This window comes from Pseudomassariella vexata (assembly GCF_002105095.1).
Source record: "Pseudomassariella vexata strain CBS 129021 chromosome Unknown BCR38scaffold_3, whole genome shotgun sequence".
NCBI classification, from domain to species: Eukaryota; Fungi; Ascomycota; class Sordariomycetes; order Amphisphaeriales; family Pseudomassariaceae; genus Pseudomassariella; species Pseudomassariella vexata.
In genome coordinates, this window is record NW_024467958.1 from 747,601 (window position 1) to 769,269 (window position 21,669).

Here is a 21,669-nt window from a genome sequence, read left to right on the forward strand (position 1 = left end):
GCAGCGCGCCGTAAGGGTTGACTAAACCCCCTTGTGTGTCAGCTGCGGGATTCGAACCCGCGACTCGTCACCAACCCAAGTGGGCGAGGCTCAAATCGGGACTTATCTACCAGCGAAGTGACCAACTACACCAGCCGACAAGCGTTGGGACGTCACTGGTAGTAAGATATTATTATTAAATACGCCGTAGGCTAATCTAATTATAATTATACCTGATTCACTCTGTAGGTTTAACACAGCAGGGTACACATCCACTATAAACCCAAGGTTCACGGAAACTATCCCTTCACCAGAGCACAAGAAAGTCAAACGTCCTTTTCTCGTCTAACTACTTGAAGTTTTCAAGAAATCACCGTCAGAAAAATAGAAACTTCTTTTCTTTTCGATAACCGTTTGAAATTGGTACTACCTCGATGAGGTCTAAGCACACTAGAAAGCAATTCACTTTCGTACATAATTTTGGAAGTCAAGTGTTTACCGACGCCAGTCGAGCCTCAAACACATATAGCCCGCGTATTGGCCTCATGCCCTCTATACCACATCACCGACGCCATTGCCTAGGCCCACGAGCTGCCAGCTGCGGCGCTCTCCTCGGAGAACGATACATGCATGCCAACAGAAGTATATCTCGCGCAGGATGCAAAACTTGGTATTTTGTCAGATCGGGGCGCAGCTTCCGTCCCGCCTTATATTCCGTCGTTGGGCATCTCAAGCCACCCGGCCGAGAGGCTTAAGCTGCAGGGATGACCCAAGAGTTCGGCTGTCTGTGGCTGTAAGTAGTTTGCTTCGAGCTCAGCGTGACTGCGCGAATCCTTTAATCTGTTAGGCGCCTCCACGCCACCGGCCGTCTATGTGTCGTTACATATGTCACCTCTTTGGTAGTCATAGGGTCCAAAGGAAATATTCAGCTTGCCTGACTCGACAGTTACGGAAGGGTTGGATAGTCCAGGGTCATCTACGCTTCCGTTAAAGTGCAAGACCTTTTGGATGCCAAGTTGTTGTTATCAGTGCCTAATTGCAAACCAGTCTTGAACTGCTAGCATGTCTCGGATGATGGACCATACTGTGGAAGCACGGGGCTGGCTTGCATGAGGGGAAGTGGACCCGCAAATCTCACGGAAAATTTCATTGTGAGACTGGGTTGGGTGCACGATGGGATATTCTGCCTAGTGCGGGAATTAGTGCAGGAGATTGTCACACTTATTTTGAAATGCCGCGGAGTTTCAAGTAAATAAGAGAAATTCGAGGGCCATGCCGTTGATCAGCTGGACGATCACGGGTAGATCGTTTCCCATATTCGGCAAGCAAACATTCATATCGGGATCTCTGCACCGCCCCGAGTCGAGTCTTCCCATATATTTCTGCTGTTGCTGTTGCCAAGAGAACCCGGCACTACACAAGGGATTTAGCATGACATAACGGAGCAGAAAACATTCTTCCCCGATCCCAACCGAAAGCCACTGACATACCACCTTCACCTAGCTAACAATGCATCGGGAAATTGTACCTTCAGAAGGTGCATATGTTTCACTGCAACTGGGTCAGTATAAGCCTGGGAGAGTTGTTAATATATGCACAAAAGCGTCCAAAGTTCCGGGAAAAATAAACGTGAAACAATCCCGGAAAATGGGGGTTGCCACCCACAATGTGCTGTGCTCAAGAACTACGATTGATGCATTACTACCATGACAAAGGTAAAATAGTCGAGTAAGAATACAAAACGGCGAAGTGAAACCCTCAGGGTATGTACCAGTCGTGATGATGATGCCTAGAGCGGAAATATGGATGTCCTCTCCTGTGGTTGTGTTGAGCAAAATTGATATTTCACTATAATCAGGAAGCAAGGTTGGTGGCGTCTTACGCTTGCCGTGTTTGCAGAACTTTGCAATTTTTTTAGAACTTACGAAAAAGTTGCATTCTAGCCTACATGTAATTACCCAAAAGCAACAGGTCATATACAAATCAACAAGCCAGTCCCACCCGACAACACGCCAAGCCAGGAAAATCACAGGTTTCTCACAGGTTTCCGACCTGAGAGCGCCTTCTCATTCATGTTCTGGGTATCTTCAGGATCCATGCTGGGTAGGTCAAGGCAACAAAGATACTTGAGGTTCTGTGCTTTCCTCTCAGCATGACCTGTCGCAGCATTCTTCGTGGCGTCAAGGACGATAAGATATTCGCCATTCTCGCTAACTACTTTAAAGATGATGAAACCACTGGCCATCATAGTGGATAGCTTAACGGGCTCGTCAATAGAGAATTCTGTGGATACGTCACCTTCGGATACGTCACCGTCTTGGGGAGGCCTAAGCTTGGATCCGAACCTGCCATTGCACGGCCCCTTGGTGACGAACTTGATGGACGACTCATCGCTAAGTAGCTTCGGCAGGATCATATTTTTTTCTTTTTTTCCCGAAAAAGCTCCGACCTTCACACTGCTCGCAATATTGGCTGTGTTCAGAGGAGGATCACTCAGCTAATTTGAGGAAGCCGTTGCGATTAACAGCTAGATACATATCCACTTCGATAACAGCCAGCACGTGGATCAAACGCCCTCCGAAATAGGCTCGGCGATCGAGGTCAGAAATGGAAGACTTTTCTGAACGCAGAGCACTATCACTGCGAAGGTACTTTATGTTCAATTATTCCATGGTCAAGGGTCGGCTCAACACAACCAGTGTCCACCTGGGGCGCACCCACAACGTCCACCACCCACCACAACCAACTAAATCCCCTGATTCTGCTGTGAAGAAAATATCAAACTGGAGACCTAGTGGGTTGTGGTGGGTTGATCTGGTCGATATTTGACAGGGGCCCTATTATTAGTATATGGCACCTACTAGCTAGGCCTTACTAGCTCTATCAGACCTAAATAACGATACATGTGCTTAAAAATCCCTTATAGTTGAGTAATAGTTTTATATCTCGCCCTCCTCCTGTCGGTCTTGTAAAGTTGACCTATTTCTATAAAATAAAATTCGGCCCTCCTTCGGCTACTCCGGCACCCCCACGAAGGATATCCTATCGTGGTCGTGGGCCTAAAGCTGTAATGTTCAGAAGGGTAACAAACGGCGCTACATATATAAGGCTTTTATAATAAAGAAGAACCCTAAGCTAAATAGCTACACTACTAATAGTATTTCAAATACCAGTAAACACCTCTTCGAGGAATATCGTATTAATACGAGGAAGAAGGCATTAGATGAAACGACCTATGGCGACCCTCTAGAAAATGAGGTTAGTAAACCCAAGAAACTGAAGCCGGAAACAAGAGGCGGATCAGGCGTAAGATAATAGTATCGTATACCGGATATTGAGGTGGGGCAACGGGCCGTTCTGGTTCGAGGCATGCTGAAATACGACCCCGTAGAGCCTGCTCATTGGGGCTTGTCTTGGTCCATTATTTCGGCTGACGATATTCGTATTCTAAATTATTCCTCGTTTCATCATGCGGTCATCTAGCACGGAGAAATGTAAACCTAGCGTATGCTAAAGTACTAAAGCGAATCTCGAAAGCCGTCAATTATCATAACGAGAACGATAGATTGGGACCATTTGTACGGTCGTGTATTGTGGGAAGGAAATATAGACATGAAAATACTCAAAGCACGAATATACCCTGATAAATCATACACTTCGGTAATAACTTGAAACAGCTCACAGCTAACTGCCCAAGCACACTTTTGTTTTGCAAACGAGTGATTCAAGCCCATACCCAAAGCTCCAAGTTGAACACGAGGTTCTAGAAGAGAGTCTAGAAGGGTTTCATTTAACCCTTGGTGCAGGCAACGAAGTTATTACCGCTAGCGCCAGTGTGGGTGATCAGGGCATCAAAATTGCCACTCTTGTCGATGACGACGCGGTCGGCGCCCGGTGAACCGCCCGTGTAGGCCACGTATGACGACAGAATTGGGAACTCGTACCAAGGAGAGGCAGTGGGGAAGGAGAAGCCCTCGTAGTTGTTGTACTGGTGGGGATAACTGTTGCTTCCTGCAGAGGGTGTGTTAGTGGATATTGCGCAACATAGACGGGTTCAAGTCATCAAGTAGAGGTATTGACATACCGACTGTCGTACCAGCCTTCAGGTACTTATAGCCCTGGGCACGAGCTTCGTCTATGTCCTCCTGCCAGTAGCAGACCGAACCGCAGTGGTAGACGCAAGTCGCTCGGCTTTCAACATTTCGGTCTGCGACGTCGATCGCTCGGGCCGAGACGGTGTTCAGGGATAGAACCGAGAGCAGAAGAACCTATAAAATTGACTAGTTCAGTCCCCGCCGTCGATCGTTTTCACATGCGCTGCCAAAAAAGAACATGTCAAACCTACCTTGAAGCCAATCATGATGGACAGGTAAAAACGAGTCGCCTGAAGGCTAGTAGCGGCTTGAAGAATGAATGACTATGAGCGGGGGTTGATGGCCTACGTCAAGCTGACGGGCAACAGGTCGCGACAAGCTTCATCTTTATACGAACATAGTAACATTTTTGCTTATCGCCGTTGATCTGCTCGGCATTTTGTCTCTCGACTCGAAACACCCAATAATAATGCCACGCCCTCCAGCTCACCGAATCAATGGCCAGGAGCCGTTGGTTTCCTACGGCGGTAACTGGTTCACCCTAGGAACACGGGGTCATATTCCCGCCCATAGCGTGTCTGGCGAAATGATGACCTTCCCATTTGAAAAGACGCCTCCTCCGCGCGGTGATTGACTGGCAGCGCTGTCGCTGTTGAATTGGCCTATCCAGCTCGAGGACAGCCTCGGAATCGTTGTATGAAAAGGGCAACCGGCACAGTCTGGGGTCGCAACGGGAGCGGCACGACATGGCGTTAGGCATTGTGATTGGTGACGCAAAGATGGGGCACCCCGGCAGATCGACCACCCCATCTCGCATGTCGCAACTGCCTATATGCTGCTAGTGCCATGCTGTAAAGCGGCAGGGGCTAAAATTAACTCTATTGCGACCGTGGAGCACGGCACCCTCCGCTGGATGAACGGCATTACAAAACATCAAGTCCTGGACGTGGTGATAGAAGCGGTTGGGACTGGACCAACGGGAGATCCACTTGGGTCGTTGGGCTGCCACTTTAGGAACGAGTCTAATGAACGCCAAGAACTAGACATGGGTTGTCCTGATAACGGATGCGGACGTATCAATAGTCTGGGCGGCGTCTTTCACTTAGGCCATTGTCTATTGATTATAATACTTGAGTCGGCTGGTGTAGTTGGTCACTTCGCTGGTAGATAAGTCCCGATTTGAGCCTCGCCCACTTGGGTCGGTGACGAGTCGCGGGTTCGAATCCCGCAGCTGACACACAAGGGGGTTTAGTCAACCCTTACGGCGCGCTGCCCACCTTGTTGACTTCGCCTACCTAGCGATAATAGGGAGATTGGTGCAGTTTAGGATTACGAGCATCCTAGCCAGTCGACCGTCAAGCACTACGTCGGCGGAATATAACTCGACAGCCGGTCCAGAATTCGAATCGTTAATCCGACCCCTTATCGGACCTCGCCTTTCCGATAACGCTCGTCGGCGAACCCGTCCCCTCACGATAGAAGGCGCGCAGCACGCCCTCTCGCCGCGATTCTTGCGAGCGTCTGACCACGTTACGGTCTATCCACTTGAGCGTATGGTTGAGATGTATACGCTCGACGAGAACCCCAATTAGCAGATACTACGACTTGTCGCGACAAAAAAATAGTCGAGCATCTTCTGCACATCAGCAGCATCCCACCCCTGAGGACGAATTTAAGTGCCACATTACCACACTTATCGGTAGTTCAGGCAGGGGTTGTAGCACAGACTTAGGGAGGGACAGGAGGTTTAGTAGTCATTTGGCTACAAGTTTACCTGTATAACCGCCCGACGCGGCTTAAGGGCCCGCTATATCATCTATAGCCCCTTAAGGGAGTACTTGTAGAGGTACCGAGGGTTAACACCTACGGCGTATTTAATATTATTTTTATAATACTTGACTATCTTCAGTATCTCGTATTCATTGGCTTCTAAATGTGCACTTTTCCATGTGATGGATGTTGCCCTACTTCAGAGCAACAGGGCGAAAGGCAATTGGACGAACAGCTACTGGTGGAACAAACAACATATACAGGAAATCTATCTATTTTCACATAGGATGCGAGACTAGCTTGGGCAGGATGATGTTGGAGCAGTCTATATATAATCCTCACTCCTGACGACATGGATTCAGTAAGGAAACCAGTAATTCCTTCATTTATAACATGAAGTGAAATACTTGAGTATGATGGTAGCAGTTGCCACGGTCTAGATGGGATGTTGCTCGTTCACTAAGTACTTCCCTCGCCTCCTTGGAAATTGTACCATATCCTGGAGAATGCACGATTCTGACCAAGATTATATGTGATGTAGATACCCCTCCTTGAAGTCAGAGAGTGAGTCTTAATATCATCGCTCGGCATCACTATTGTGGACCAGTCGTCCCTCTTCCATGTCTTCGCCGCATACACCAAGTTCGTTGATTCAATAGTGGCTGCCAGAGGGAACTACTTGTGCGGATGCATCTCGTCGATCTGTGTCGGTAGTTTCTATTTGCACTTCAATGGCGAGAAGCTACGAACAAGGAGTCCATTGGCGGTGGGCGGAGAGACGAATAGTCAATAATTTGATGAAACCTAAATTATGAGTTGCTTCTACAATTATCATTAAATATATCGAAGATATATCACGACCATCATGTCGTCTCTTAGCAAACATCCCCATCAACATAATCTTTCTTCTGTCTCTTGCGTGGCCTCGTCCTTCTGGGACTCCCCGTCTCCATCGTCCCACCCCGTTCCTCGGCCTGCTTGATCTTCTTCCGTATCTTCTCTGCATGCTCCCAATCATAATTCGCCAGGTCATCAACCCTATTCATCTTCTTATTCACCGACTCAAGGCCCCAATCCTCCCCATCCCTGTCAGGAACGGCTGGGCCGCGAGGCAGTCGTACGGAGTGAAGGGGAGAAACAGTCGCTACCTCTCTTGGTTACAGGTAGGTTTGCCCAGAATAATTTATCGATCTTTGAGCTTCCCTTCTTCCCCCTTCCAAGAAATCCCCCTTATATAGGTAGCTAAAATCCATTTTCCGAACTACAATGTCCGGATTCCTCGGGTTCAACGGTATTCCAAGACTTCAATCATATTCTGTGACCCACAGGCCCACCGGCCGGCTCCCCACCGGTGCCGTGCACCCGGCGCTCTGACAATCCCTGAGTCTCTCAAAACGCGACATATCCGGGTAGAATCTGCTTCCAAATGTCGATAATATCGTCAAAGCCGATCAAGTCCCAATAGAAGTTATCCAGTCCCAAGGGGTTCTTGCCCCTACAGTAGCCGTCTAGCAGCGGGCGCAGGACTATGCGAGCACTGCTGGAGCCGGCAAGCTCGCCGTCATAGCATAACTCTTCTTTAATGTTTGCGTGGTGGTCTTCTAAAGTCTCGCATGAGTTTCTTGATGGTGCGGCGATTCAGGGGCGGACCGGGCTTCGGCTGCAGGTCTTGGATGGTGGCGTAGACGAGGTGATCAGCACATGTAAGTTGGCACGGAGTTTCCAGTTCAACGTGGAAGGAACTCAACTAACTTCTAAATGTATCATACCCCAGTGTGATTCTAGGGTCCATAACCCGAAGCTCACACCACTCTTATGGAAATAGCGTTGCGTGAAGACGAGGTATCGATGGCACTTGGCAGCAAGACGCTCATTGCCTGTTTCCTTCGGCACTCGTGACTAAAACAGTCCGTATAGTTGAATAAGTTGTCGCATGGTATCTCAGAGTTTGAATAGATCCCGCCAGGCCAATGTCGTGCCCAATGGTTCTAGTAATCTCTTACAGTTTTATCGGCCTTAAACTGGCTGAAGTTCATCTGTGTGATGTTTTCTACTCCGTATCATCTTTGGTTACTCATAAGACATATTGCCTACTTTATATGATGCTTAGCTCTGGTATTCTCCGAGTGTCTTGCGAAACAGAATGTGTAACCCTCTTTTGTTTTTTTTGCCGGGGGGGGGGGAGGGGGAGATCATGATCAAGCTTGGTCCGAGACCTTGAGATAGTAAGAGATGGTTACCTTTTAATGAGGCTCTACAGGCCATCTTCATCTGTCTGTTCATCTGCTTAACCTTGGCCCGGATTACTGCAAGTGGATGACTATCTATCTTATTACATACGGCGTCTCAGTAACCGGTGAATATGCTGGCTTTAGTCGAGATTTATTAAGTCGCAATTTCGGTTAGTACAGTATCTCAGGCCTTTGATGTGCAATCCTAGCTATTCTGAAGCACCATTGCCCTTGTTCAGCTAAATTGACTTCTCATTGCCATGTGTCGCTGTTGTTCCCGAATGCCTATGCAGGTGATCTGTTTGCGGCAACTTGGGACAGGGTTCTCATAAAGGTCGCTGTGCACAATTTCCAGTATAGATGCTGATAGGAAGTATTGTTCTGTTCTTACCTCAACTCTAAGTTCGGCAACTCTCGACTCGACTCGACTCGAGCTGTTTGCATCGTGATCGTGCGATGCTGCAACCAGCCGTGCGGTAGATAAGCCAAGACACCGCCTCCTACCAGCTAGCGAGCGTAGTGCAACTCAAAGATTCTTTCTCCACACGGACTAGTCTCACTACCCCACGTATCGTGGCCTTGTTGCCGAGCAACCACGGAACCGCAAGAGCTGTCAAATTGGCGCCCAACGGGTTTGACGGCCGCTCAATCGGCCACTGGGCTGCGCAGACTCCCGCTTGAAATAGTCCCTGTGGTGTATTATTGGGATCACCCATGCAGATCGAGGTGACTGAAGTCGCTCGATACTGTGGTGTGCTCCATAATCCTACGAGTAGAGAACCTTATTATTCGATGCTCGAGGGAAACAACAGACTTGGGTCCCCACATTGATAAGAACACCATATTCATAAAACCAGGCGCCGAGCCGGGTCTCGTTGTTCGTCCGCGATTCGCTGACAGCGCCGGTGTGATGGGTCCTGTGATGCCGGTGTGACCTGTCAAAGCGACGAAATTGAGCAATTTTCTCGGATTGGACGGGGTTTGCAGCGATTGCTGCTGCGTGCTGGACCCGTTGTTCAAGATGTGCTTGCGCCGACGACTTGTTTGGATCGCATTGGCTGCTGTCGATCGACGCGTTGCTGTTATGCTTCAGTCCGCGTCCACGGAGTTGGACTCAGTGGTGCATGAAAGCGGAGAACCAAGAACGATTGAAGTTGCATTAGGGCCGTTGAAGTACAAGTGGGTGTGTGCAAAGATTTTGCAGATGGAGAAAACGTGGCAGACCGCTTGTCACCATGTCGCCAACGTGAGGCCCTAGATAATATAGCATCTGTCAAATATTGCCTGTCCGAGTCATCACTCGAAGCTGGGCCAGCTGGGGTGAACAAGGGTCAACTGTCTTAACCCGAGGCTGTGGGAAGTCTAAATCCAACGCGAACGTATGTGCGAGACAAGAGCAAGCTAGAGCTAGATGTTCGGTTCGTCCCATGAAGGACCATCCCTTTCAGCCGTTGGAAAGGTCTCGTCTGAAAACCGAGTTCTCTGGAGCGATTGGCTGTGTGAATAGCACAATGGCCTTGTGAGCGGGAGCAGCCACGACTAGCAGCAAAAGCGGTGTGTGTGGGGCTCGCTTGCGCTTGGACGCTAACACCACAGGCTGTCGTCAGTCGGCGGTGGCTGCTCTGTGTCTCTGTGTCAATATCCCCCACTCTCCAAGTCCACAGTTCTGGAAGTAAACATAGCGACCAGCTGGAGGAATCTGCCCGCCACATCGTATAGGGAGAAAAAAATCGTTGCGCACGCGATTATTTTCCACTACGCCTCGTGTGTTGAGAAGAAGGGCGACGGTGCTCATTTATCCATCCCTAACAGCGGTTTTCTGGCCAAGCAAAGAAGCTCATCACGTCTCGGTTTCGCGTTGCCTCACGGCGTCGTTGCTGGTCAGTCACAGTGTGTTTGGCTTGTCCTTTCCACCCTGTAAGTCGGGATTTCCATAATTGCTAACCCCTGCCAAACTGGCCGTTCAGATATTGCTCGCCCTATCCAACATCACGAGATAAATTTTCTTTCCTGCTAGGTTCAATTGAGTTTCCACGTGAAATCAAAGTGAAACCCGTTGACAATTAACTGGACGCCCAGTGTCTTTCTTACGACCTTGTCGTCGCCGATGGCTACTTTCCGCTACCCTTAGACCTTCCGAACATATTGCCATTTTGGCTCCGGCATCGCCCGATTGCTTCATCGCATCCGATTTTGATCTCTTCATCTGCCTGCCAGCCCACGACAAGCTCGACTGCTAGCAGTTTGCCAAAATGAACGACACCCCACCCCCGCCTCCGCCGCATGGCGGGAGACCGAAGACGACCAATGCCAATATGCCACCGGGCAAGTACGACATCTTTATCATACCGCCGCATTCCTCAGGATCGGGCTTCCTATACCTACCGTCGCTCAAACCCAATGCCAATAGCTTCGCAGCGGGTTTTGCATCAGCGCTGGTGCTAGTGGTTGTGTGCCAGAGTATGGCTCCAGCATTTAGAACATGGTGGACCAACTTCCAAGGCATGGGCAACGCTGGCATGATGCTGCTGGTGGTCGCAGTTGGTGTAGGGGCATGGTCACTGGGAAGAACACAAGGAGACGGAGGCGGACATGGAGGCTCTGGAACTGGAGGCGGTCATTCTTACGGACCCGGTGCCGGAACGTATTATTCCAGTACTGGAGCTGCTGGGCCCGCTCCCGGTGAAGGTCCACCCCCTCCTCCTCCGCCTCACGGTACGCCTCCACCACCTCGATCGGGGCCTACGCCAGGCCCTTCGGGGGGTGAGAAGCCGCGGTCGCAGTGGCAGCAAGCCCCACCGGAGCCTGACATGCCTCGCCCATCGAAGCCACAGCCGCAACGGCAACCACCACCGCCACAGCCCGAGATGCCGAAGACGCCCAAGACGCCCAAGACATCTAGGGCGCCTAAGGCCGAGCAAGCCAAGCCCCAGACTCCCAAACCCGAACCTGTCAAGTCTGAGATTCCCAAACCCCAGACTCCCAAACCAGAACCTCCCAAGGCTGCACCTCCCAAACCCGAACCTCCCAAGGCCGCGCCTCCCAAACCAGAACCTCCCAAGGCTGCGCCTCCTAAACCCGAATCTCCCAAGGCCACGCCTCCCAAACCCGAACCTCCCAAACCCGAACCTCCCAAACCCGAACCTCCCAAACCCGAACCTCCCAAACCCGAACCTCCCCAAGCCGAACCTCCCAAGCCAGAACCTTCGAAAGCAGACGCACGAACCAATGCCTGGGAAAAGGCAAGAGAGGAAATGAGGAGGAAAGAGGAAGAGCGCAAAGCCAAGGAGGCGGAACAGAAGCGCCGGGAGGAAATAGCCAGGCGGTTGAAGGAGCTACGTGAAAAGGAGGCTTCAGAACGTGCCAAACGAGAACGAATCGCCAAGGAAAAGGCAGAAAAGGAGGCAGCGGAACAAGCCAAACGAGAACAAGCTGCTAAAGAAAAGGCAGAAAAGGAAGCCCGGGAGAAAGAACAGCTTGAGAAGGAGCAAAGAGAGAAGGAGCAGCAAGAGAAGGAGGCACGTGAGAGAGTGCAGAGAGCAGAACGACTGCGCGAAGCACGCGAACGAGATCTCCGCGAAAGGCTCGAGCGAGAAAGGGCACTCCGCGAGAAATTAGAAAGAGAGATGAAGGAGAGAGAAGCTATTCGTCTCAAGGAGGAAGCCGACAAACGTGCCAGAGAAGAGGCCGATAAACGTGCCAAGGAAGAAGCTGAGAAGCGAGCCAGAGAAGCAGCTGCAGCAGCCAGCGGCGTCAAGGAGGAGACCACTAGGAAGAGTACATATGCGTTCTCGCAAGTGGGCGAGAGGACCAACCCGTGGCCTAACGGAAAACCGTCATCTCGACCGGCCTCGCCAGCTACACCAGCCAGACCGAGCCCAACCCCGACGTCTGCTAAACGACCAACGGCCCCGACGGCGAGGACATACAATGAGACTGAGGAAGAGACCTACTCATTCCGCCCGTACGACACCCCAAAACGCCACAGTAGAAGAAGATCTGGTGAAACAGTCTTCACACAATCATCTTATGCTCCATCTCAGTCAACCGCCCGGACGTCACCACCGCCCTCGATGCGTGGGGCCTACTCGACCAAAGATCCAAACAAGATTGTCATCAAGGCTGTATACAGCTTTATGAACCAGTTCGCCAAAACTCCAGCGTCCCAGCTCATCTCAGGTGTGGGCACTGTGACAGATGGCCTAATCCTGCGTATTACAACCGAAGGTCTCTTCATTGATGACGACGTCCGCGGCGTCCCCCAACGCGAATGGGACGTTAAGGCATGGACTCTCAAGCTCATGGAGGTGTGGTGTTCCTCGCATTCCTTTGCCGAACCGTCGGCAACCAATGCCCCCAAAGTGCAAACCAAAGCGGCACGACGTGCAGATCGCGGCCAACCTAAGACGCTGACCGGCGATGACGCCGACGCGTTTTTGATCGACATGTTGCGGGCCTGCAAGAATGAGTGTCGTCTTTGTCCACACGGAGACGGCGCATCTTCGTATGCTGATGGACAGTCGGGAGAGGTGAAGCCGAGCGGCTTGCATGTCCTGCGTGCTACTATCAGAGACCAGGAGGGCAAGCGCTACCTGTTTATCCTCGGCGAGGAAGAGGGATGGAAGGTGGCTGCTGGTTTGCAGCGGTTGAGGGGGGTACTCAAGTGCGCCAGCTGGGTGTTCAGGCCATGTCGACGACCGAGTCGCGGGACACCCTCAACATGCTTGGATGGATCTGAGTGCCAAGTTGACGGGGAGAGTGTTGGTGTTTCCCATAATTGTTGGCATTTAAACAACTGGGAAGTGGCGATTTTAAAAACCAAATGGTCGAGGCATGCATTCGCATCTCTGGAATCTGGGCTGGATCATGCAGGGCGTTCATTGTAAAACACCAGCATTCCAGCAGCACACATCCATACATGCTTCTCTATGGGGCGATCATTCGTTTTTTACAGCATTGCGAAGCATAGCATTTGGCGTACTCAAGGTTCGGACTACACATTTGGTGGCGTTGTGTATTACCCATGTAGAGTTGGAGAATGGCCACCCATGGGCAACTTCAGGGTATGAGTAAATATTCATGAAACCTCTTGAGCTACTATCTATTGTCACCACCACGTGAGTTCGATGTGAAATTAGCTATCTTCTTGTGCGTTGCCATGTGACTTGCTTGTCACACAATATTCGTAGAATTGAATGACTTTCCGCCTTCACCTGTCAAAGCCATCTCTGTGCTGCTCTGAAGACATCGAATGCCTACATTCGCCAACCCGTCTCGCAACGTTGACAGCCTGAGATGATGATCCCAGCGACATTCTCCAGCTTGATGGATGCGGTCAAAGAGTAACAGCACACATGCCAAGCGCCCGCGCGAGACCATGGACTCGAGCAACGCACTCATGGTCGAGCGATCTCGAGTGGTTATTAGATTATACCATCGAGCGCTCTCCGCACCGCACAAACCACTCCTTCATTCATTGGACCTTTCTCGGACCTTTCTCGTAATCTCACGTGCTTGGTCTCATGTTGAGACTAAACTTTTCCTTCCACGACGACTGCTGCGGCTCGTTCCGATGCTGCATTACACCCCACGTATTCCACGTGCCCGAGGTGCGGCTCGTGAACTCGGTAGGCGCGACAGCAGGAGTCGGTGCCGTTTGTTTTGCCTGAGATTGAAGCTCGGGCGGTATGTCCTGGAAGTAGTACGATAACTCCTGCTCCTGCTTCGCCTTCTTGGACATGTAGATTCCTAAGCTGTCCGGCTCGGGCATCTCCGCCGGGACGGGGTTGGGCTCGCTGCGTTGCGCGGGATTGAACCGCGGATCTAAGGGTGGAGGGACGGCGGCGACTTGAATGGCGCTCTCAGCTGAGGAGGGGATGTACACGCTCGGGACGTAACGTGGCGACATCGGAGGTAGGGTTCCAGGGGGTAGATTGCCGGCTGTGCTGGATACCATGCTGGCTCTTGCTTCCAGTGGGTTAACCATATGGTGACTGTGACGGTTGAGCCAGTTGGAAACGGATTCTTTCAGCTTGGGAGCAGCAGTGGGCTCGGGTTGCAAGATCGCGTCCTCGTCATCCTCATACCCGCCATGCTTCTCGCGCATGTAGCCGCCGTCGTCCCAGACGCCATGTCCAGGGCCGCCATAGGCATCGCCGCCATTCTCTGCATCGTAAGCCGCCGCCATGAGCTCATCCATGATCCTCGTGTCCGACTTGACTGAGCCACCCGGCTGTCTTGGTCGGTAACCGGCGGGCGGTAAGTTGGATAAGTGATCTTGGTTGGCATGACTGCGGCGCCGGCGCCATTTCCATAGCAGGAATATGAGGGAGACTAATAGTCCCACACCAGCTAAAGTGTCTTGATTAGCGAGACGAAATGGGACCAAAGTTGCTCGGTCATAAAAGCGAGCACTTACCGATGGTCCCTACTGCTATCCCCGCCCCGATGGTTCCTCTTTGGTTGGAAGAAGTCACGCTCTCCCCTTGCACGGGCTGACCAATTCCATCACTTGAGTCACTGGTCGAGGTGGCAGGGGCTCCAGAAGTGGCTGTGTTTTGTACCTGCTTAGCGGGGGATTCGGTGTTTGTCGTCGTTGAGCTGGTGATCGAGGATGTGGTTTCAGTTGGGAATACCACTATCGGAGTAGTTGTTGCAGCGACGGTAGAGGTGATGAATGGCTGGGTGGAACTGGTCACTGTCGGTTGAAGTGTTGCAGATGATGGACGAGACGTAGGATTCCGGGATAGGGACGTCGTCGTGGCCGGAGACGGAGACTCTGCCTCTGTGGTAGGTTTAGGCGGTGGCAAGGGATTGCGTGTTGGCGGGGGCAACTCCGCTGTTCCAGAAGGGAAAACCCCCGAGGTTGGTGATGGCGACAATGAAGCTACAGAACTGGCGGCCGATCCAGGCGTGTCTGGCGATGACGGTGGGCTAGGCCGCTCGGCATCGGGTGGCATTGTGGCTGCAAAGGATGGCGCATTGAATTCGCGAACCACAATGCGTAGAGCATCTGCCACCTCCTGGCCTTGACGATTACCGCGCCTTTGTGATTCACGTTAACCTTTTCGTTCCTTGCCTCGGGGTAATGGGTCACATTTGAGTTCGGCGCATACCTCATGTTGGATTTTGATGCTTTTTAGTGGTGATTTATATTATCGGCTTTGCCAAACCCCAACGCGCAACTCCACCCAGAACACACCCAAGGAAATCTTTGAGAAAGCCGTCTTAAACCAAGTATATGCCACATGGAATGAAATGAAGGTATGACACAGTATATTGTATCTTCGAAAGGAAAACGGGCCCTGCCTAGAATGAAAGAAATGAAATGGAGAAGTAAAAGGGGAATAAAGCCAAAAATTCAGGTCATACCGACCCAGCTTTCCAACCAAACCGAGCCGGGACTGCCTGCAGTCTTAAAAACCTGCCCTTGGATCAGCGTCATCGCCTCGCTCTTGCTCCCAGCCAACGATGGTTGTTCCGCATGAGGCCCCAGAAGGGCGGATGGAGTTCGTTTCGTAGTGAACGCGCCCGTCTTGGCGCCCAGCCGCTAGCGCCTGTTCGAGCATGGTGCGACAGACGACCCTTTAGGCCTAGGCCAACCGAAACGGCAGCTAGAGTCAGCATTGCGGGTACGGCTGGAACCTTAGTGTACTTTCTACATCGAGACCTTAGACGGTTTCAGAAGGCCCTCCAGAGCTTCTTCTCTACTACTGTGATCCCAACGGCCAAGAGTTCGTCATGTCTTGTGCCCCGGTCGATATAGGCTTTTTTTGATGACTTCGTCAGGGGGACCTCGTCAGTGTGTCATCCCGAGTGATCGGCACAACTGCCTGCATTCAATGCGCTCACGCTTTCATCCAGTGCCAAGGTGCCACTGAGACGTGGCCTGGCTTCCGCCCACCACAGTCAATATGGCTCAAACGTACCACGATATGACCAGTCAAAACCTGATCAATATCCGGTTCTATGTCATAATTAATATAGACGCGGGCAGCTGTCGCTGATATATCTTCACGCTGTTCCCCCGTCACTGGGCATTCAGCCGGCTCGAGCATTCTCCGGGATGTGGTAGACCGGCTCCATACCGACTCCATCTGGCATGTTCCATCCAATCCCACAGAGGAAATAGCGAGCCCCGACTAGTCCCCATTGACAAGCACATTTTGTAAAAGTCATTTACAGTTCGATGTTCGAATCAGCATTTGACGCAGTGTACCGAGAAGTAACGACTGGTGCCCAGGAACCTGATTGTGTCGAAACCTCAACATAACCGCCACGACTCGTACGCCACTATACCACCCAGAGTCATGTTATGTCCCCCCGCCCACTTGCTACCCAACACTTCTTCAGTCTGATTCACCACGACAAATCAATGACTAGCAGCAACGGCGGAATTTAGCCTGGCCGTGGGAGAGATTTATCGCTATCGTACTGTACGCATGGTTGTGCTACACTATTCACAGAGGGGACCTCCGGTCATCCATCGTCCAAGTAGAAAATTCGTCCTATGCGCCAATTGCTTTGTGGCTGGGTGTGCAGCCCCAGCTCGGTGAAAAGGTTCGTCTCAATAGCCACCTGCTATGAGCATTCTGGGTTCTTGGCATGGCCAAAAAGGTGGCGCTGTTGTTACATTGGGATGGCGTCTATTCTTGGAGATGCGACGAGGCGGCTTCTCGCCCTGGGCTTTCCGCAGCCGACCAAAATAACACTTTGCCCGGGGGTAGTTATTCTCAGCCGCAATTTCAAATACGTTAGTCAGGTGGTGGGGACAACCGCCGCAGAGAGCTTTTACAATGTTCTCCCTGTCCCATCAGAGGTATATTCACATGTCGTGAGAACTGATTCCAACTGTTATGATTCAGTAATTCTGCTTCTCAACAGTTTCCGGAGGTCGTCCACTTGTTCTAATAGAGGATACTCCGTCTCTTACCGACTCAAAGCCTCGAATCCGCTTTATTTCTGGGAAGCTCAAAAGGTAATAACCAGATAATATAAGTAAGGTGGAAGTCTTTATAACGTAGTCCACAAGCGAACGGGTCACCCAACCGAACGGGTCACGCCCATAGCAAAAAATAGAACTAAACTTCCTAACTTTACTACGCAACTAATTCTCGATGGATTCTGCTCAAAAAGAATCTCAATTACTCCTTGCAACTCAGGCTATCAGAAATGACTTAACACTTAGTATCCGACGTGCTGCAACAATCTACAAAGTCTCGAATACTACTCTCTAGGCGCGTCTTCAAAAACGTCAATCACGTCGCAATATCGAAGCTAACGGTCGGAATTTAACAAAACTAGAAGAAAATACGATTATTCAAAGGATAATTGAGCTAAATTCGCAAGCATTTCCTCCCCAGCTAAGTGCTGTTGAAGATATGGCAAACCGACTGCTACGCGACTCGCATATCACAAAGGAGGACTTTCTTCCGGCATTTTGCGACGCGTTCAAGAAGAGCCTGACCGAAAGTAATATTCGTGCAGGCTTTCAAGGGGCTGGGCTTGTGCCTTTAAGCCCAGATATTGTTATTGAGAAGCTGGATGTGAAATTACAGACTCCAACGTCCTCCCGGCCCCCTACGCGGGAAACCCTTCCTTGGGCTTCTCGGACGCCAAACAACCCAACCGAGGCTACTTCGCAATCCGAATTTATTAAATCTCGAATTGCATAAAAATAGCTCCCCGACGTCAATTTACGATGCTATCGATCAGTTTTCGAAAGGAGCGCGGAGTATTATGCATAAGATGGCTTTACTCCAAGCTGAGGTCGCGGAACTTCGAGAGGCAAATGCTCTAATTAGCAAGCGGCGCAGGGCCAAAAAAACACGAGTACGGCTTGGAGGATCACTTAATTCACAAGACGTACAAGATCTTCAAGATCAAAAGGACGTTGCGCAGCAAGTACAGCAGGAAATGCGTGGAAATAGCGCTGGATCAAATCGTGGCCAGCCACGGCAACGGCGCTGTGGCGTATGCGGGAAGACCGGGCATAATGCGCGAACCTGTCAGGTAGAGATATAATCATCTGGGCAAGAGTATTCTGAGTAGTTTCAATTGATTTACGGCGTTGTGGTTGCGAAATCGTGTTGAATTCCATGTTTTGCTAGTTGGCGTGACCCGTTCGGTTGGGTGACCCGTTCACTTGTGGACTACGTTAGATGCAGATAGGAATAATTAAATATCTGCGCGTTTATATTTATTTAGATCTATCAGTAGCTCTAGGGTTATCATGGTGCTGCACAGACATCCGGGCTACAATCCAGGCCGTTTCTGTGCTGAACCTAGCACGGATCGTATACATTCACTCAAAGCTATCAGCTAGCTTCAATTGATCAATCATCTCAAAATGCGCTACCCGAAGTAATCGAAATCTCACAAGATCAAAATCCTTATCCAACGTACAGAGAAGTCTATTTTGTCCTCCTGACTGGAACAAAAAATAATAATGCTGAAAACTCACAATCTTGTCTAGGAACTTCTTGAAACTTTGACGGTGTTTTGTGGGTGTTCTATAAACCAGTCCTATTAGGAAGGTTGTCCGACTCTTCGAAGTACTTCGCATTTTATTCAATTGATATGGTTGTAACTAGTGTGAATCGATTCTGTAAGATGGATTTGGAGTAAACGATATTAATCTCGTTACTTATAGGCCTAACCAAAACCTACAGCACTTACCAGCAACCCCAAGTTATCATTGCCTGTTCCACTGAAGCTATTGGAACTTCTCAAGTCACATCCCTAGTCGTGCTCAAGGGTGTCTCACATCGAGACCAGATTCTTGACTGTATAGCATTGAGTAGTTTCAGCATCTCTATGTAGATGACGAACTGTGTCAGAGAACAGAATGCCATAGGCACCAGTGGGTGTCAGGACACTGAACGCAGGACACCGGCGGGCCGCCGGAGGGGTGTTTCGGACAAAAGACTCCCGAATCATGATTACAATCTATGTGAAGCTTTGGGATGACGAGAGTCAAGATCCTTGGCATCGCCGACCCTGCTGTTATGCCGGGTCCAAGCGGCGGCCTAGCTATCTATATAAGGACCATCTCGAAGTAGGATAGGGAAGGAGTTGTCAGAGCCACAAGTGTCATCCGAGGCGGGCCGGCTTCCACCAGGTAGGAAGCCGTTTGTGGCGGCTAGAGAGCCGCTTGTGGCGAATGAGAGCCGTTGAAGCCGTTTGCAGCGGATAGGGAATCGCTTGGTTGCAGATAAGGAGCCGCTGTCCAAGATATTGGCCGAAGTCGGAGGAACACAGACATACGGAAGCAAACATCCAGAATCCAAGAGAGAAACTCGGCTGGCTATAAGTAAGGAGTCGAGACGGAGGAAGATAGAGAGGGCAGAGATCAATGCATCACCGTGGGCACCCCTACCTGAGACCGCCAGTGACCACCCGGTGCTACGTAGGAGGGACGCCCGTTACTCCCCATCACTCTGTACTATTGCCTTCGGCCTAGCCGTACCCTGACACGTTGATCTCTCCACCCGTCTCCGGGCGTACGGACCGTTGGGGAGAAAATGGCGATGCGAAGAGCCCTGATGCGAAGCCAGACCACAGCCGCAGGCACGCTGGGTGACACCGGAGGAGCTACATCGAGTAGTGCAACGACGACGACAGCGACGCAGACGAGCAGTGGCACTGTCGACGCTACGACGACAACAGCGACGATGAGGCAACTGAGCCGGTCCCAACTAGAGGAGCTCGAGCTAGAAGAGCTTGACCGTCTAGTGGAAGAAGAAGTAGTGAGGAAGAAGAAACGAGAAAGGATTGGACAATTGGAAGCTTTAAGAAGGGGAGAGCCGCATAATAGTACCGCCGGTGGGACCCAGGTTGAACCTATCGGACCAGGCCTAAAGCGACCTCGGCTTGATCTAGGAGGGAGAGGCCACTTGCCGACACTCAAGTACCGGGGCACCAACTGGTCGGAACTTACCTCGTTCATGTTAAACCTAAAGGGGAGATTCATGATGTACGCGGAGGACTTCGACACTGATGCGGCGCGTGTACTGCACACCACCGGATGCCTTGATGGGGCGGTGCAACGACGGTGGACCAGCCACGTTGCTACTATTTACAAAAACGACTTGGGGAACGTCCGGTGGGACGCTATGGAGAAGTGGCTGGAGAGGAGTGTGGCTAGCGACGATACGCGAGTGATCAGCGTGATGCAGAGACTCGATAGTATCACCCAGCGCCCCAACCAGAGCTACCAGCAGTTCATCGACGTATACGATGCTATAGAGACAGAGTGCCCTGATCAACTACCGGAACGGATACGCGTCGTCAACGTACTCAACCGCTTACGACCGGAGTTGAAGCGACAAGTCATGACCCGAGGACTTCCCTCGACTCGGTATGAGCTTGACGACGTAGCTAAGCAAGCCGAGGCGATTGAAATAAGCAGCAGACCACCGGTGTACCAACAGCCTGGCCCGAGGACCAACGCAACATCGTCCTCGACCCCAGCACCAGCAAGGGAAGAAACATCAGACGGGAATGCAGGCCAACAGGCGCCCAGGAGGGATGTGGCTTACGGCCAGTGCTACTCGTGCGGACAGACGGGACATTACTCTCGACAATGCCCTAACTGCAGGACCTGCGGTAGAACCAAACATGACGGACCTTGTCCTGAGGACCGGAACCCAAACACAGCGCCGCTGGGGGTCCGCCACACCGAGCCTCAATAGGGGTACGAGCAGCCGCTCCGTCTGGAAACCACCATCCGTCTCCGGGTTGGCGGCTGCTGGCGCATTGGAAAAGCCTTGATTGACACCGGAGCCGACGAGAATGTCGTGGACTCAAGAGTGCTTGGCATCGAGCCGGGTACGTTACAAGACTCCGGTGAGACGCTGCGGGGCATGTGGGGAAGCAAAGGTCCCAACTATGGCAAGAGGGTATTACATACAAAGATGACGGACGGCTTCGGGGTGACGAAGACGAAGGCTCACGAATTCCGAGTCTCAGACGCAGAAGACTGGGTTGCAATCCTTGGGCTCCCCTGGTGCCGTGCCGTTGAGCCTATATTTCGATGGTCCTCGTTAGGATGGACGTACCCTCTCGACGTGGACAGTCTACAACTGGTGACCAGCAAGAAGGATATACGGAATGCGTACCACGAGGCAAAGTACAGTATGATAGCAGTGCCCGCGGTAGCAAGGGTCGAAGCTAGCAAGGACAGAGGAGCCGGAGCAGAGCCGCAGACCAAGTGTGCCACCGTGCCGTCGGAATACGCAGAATTCCTCCATCTATTCGACGCGCAGTTAGCAGGGAAATTGCCAGATGGAAGGTTTCGGTCACACAAGATCGAGCTAGAGCCAGGTGCCGAGCCGCCGCACGGGCCCATCTATCCACTAGCGGAGAAAGAGCTCGAGGAACTACGAGAATATTTGAAAATGGCCTTGAGCAAGAAATGGATTCGGCCCTCGCAGAGCCCAGCTGGGGCGCCGATCCTATTCGTACCGAAGAAAGGAGGAAAGTTGAGGCTATGTGTGGACTACAGAGGCCTTAACAAGATCACTGTGAAGAACAGAGCGCCACTACCACTGATCGGTGAGATCTTGGATAGGCTAGCTTCCGCGAAGTGGTATACG

At 51.3% G+C, this 21,669-nt stretch overlaps 4 protein-coding genes and 2 non-coding genes across 6 annotated transcripts; 2 read left to right on the plus strand and 4 right to left on the minus strand.

Annotated features, from left to right (window-relative positions):
- Positions 1-36: 36 nt before the first annotated feature.
- Positions 37-139, minus strand: BCR38DRAFT_t107. Its single transcript has one exon. It is a non-coding gene; the product is annotated as a tRNA-Thr (tRNA).
- Positions 140-2,005: 1,866 nt separating this feature from the next.
- On the minus strand, positions 2,006-2,395 carry BCR38DRAFT_481860 (uncharacterized protein; the record flags this gene model as incomplete). Its single annotated transcript, XM_040863421.1, has 1 exon — positions 2,006-2,395. One exon carries the CDS (start codon positions 2,393-2,395, stop codon positions 2,006-2,008), a length of 390 nt encoding a protein of 129 aa, XP_040718660.1.
- A 1,152-nt stretch (positions 2,396-3,547) lies between these two features.
- Positions 3,548-4,476, minus strand: BCR38DRAFT_131045 (Ribonuclease/ribotoxin). The gene is made up of 3 exons (XM_040853556.1): positions 4,325-4,476; positions 4,064-4,247; positions 3,548-3,990 (listed from the first exon to the last, which is right to left on the minus strand). The coding sequence occupies exons 1-3, from the start codon at positions 4,337-4,339 to the stop codon at positions 3,770-3,772; spliced, it is 420 nt and encodes a 139-aa protein (XP_040718661.1). The 5' UTR covers positions 4,340-4,476; the 3' UTR covers positions 3,548-3,769.
- Positions 4,477-5,207: 731 nt separating this feature from the next.
- BCR38DRAFT_t78 lies at positions 5,208-5,310 on the plus strand. Its single transcript has one exon. It is a non-coding gene; the product is annotated as a tRNA-Thr (tRNA).
- A 5,919-nt stretch (positions 5,311-11,229) lies between these two features.
- BCR38DRAFT_422987 (uncharacterized protein) lies at positions 11,230-13,156 on the plus strand (the record flags this gene model as incomplete). Its single annotated transcript, XM_040859568.1, has 1 exon — positions 11,230-13,156. A coding segment is annotated over exon 1 (1,484 nt), but the record flags the coding sequence as incomplete, so codon positions are not given.
- Positions 13,157-15,556, minus strand: BCR38DRAFT_521450 (uncharacterized protein). Its single transcript, XM_040865193.1, has 3 exons — positions 15,190-15,556; positions 14,493-15,118; positions 13,157-14,425 (listed from the first exon to the last, which is right to left on the minus strand). Exons 1-3 carry the CDS (start codon positions 15,192-15,194, stop codon positions 13,581-13,583), a joined length of 1,476 nt encoding a protein of 491 aa, XP_040718663.1. The 5' UTR covers positions 15,195-15,556; the 3' UTR covers positions 13,157-13,580.
- Positions 15,557-21,669: the final 6,113 nt, after the last annotated feature.

Excerpts from the sequence above, each read along its gene's own strand:
- BCR38DRAFT_131045 (XM_040853556.1), bottom strand. Across the intron at positions 3,991-4,063 it reads GAAGGCTGGTACGACAGTCG|GAAGCAACAGTTATCCCCAC; the intron begins GTATGTCAATAC and ends CACCCTCTGCAG.
- BCR38DRAFT_521450 (XM_040865193.1), bottom strand. Across the intron at positions 14,426-14,492 it reads GATAGCAGTAGGGACCATCG|CTGGTGTGGGACTATTAGTC; the intron begins GTAAGTGCTCGC and ends AAGACACTTTAG.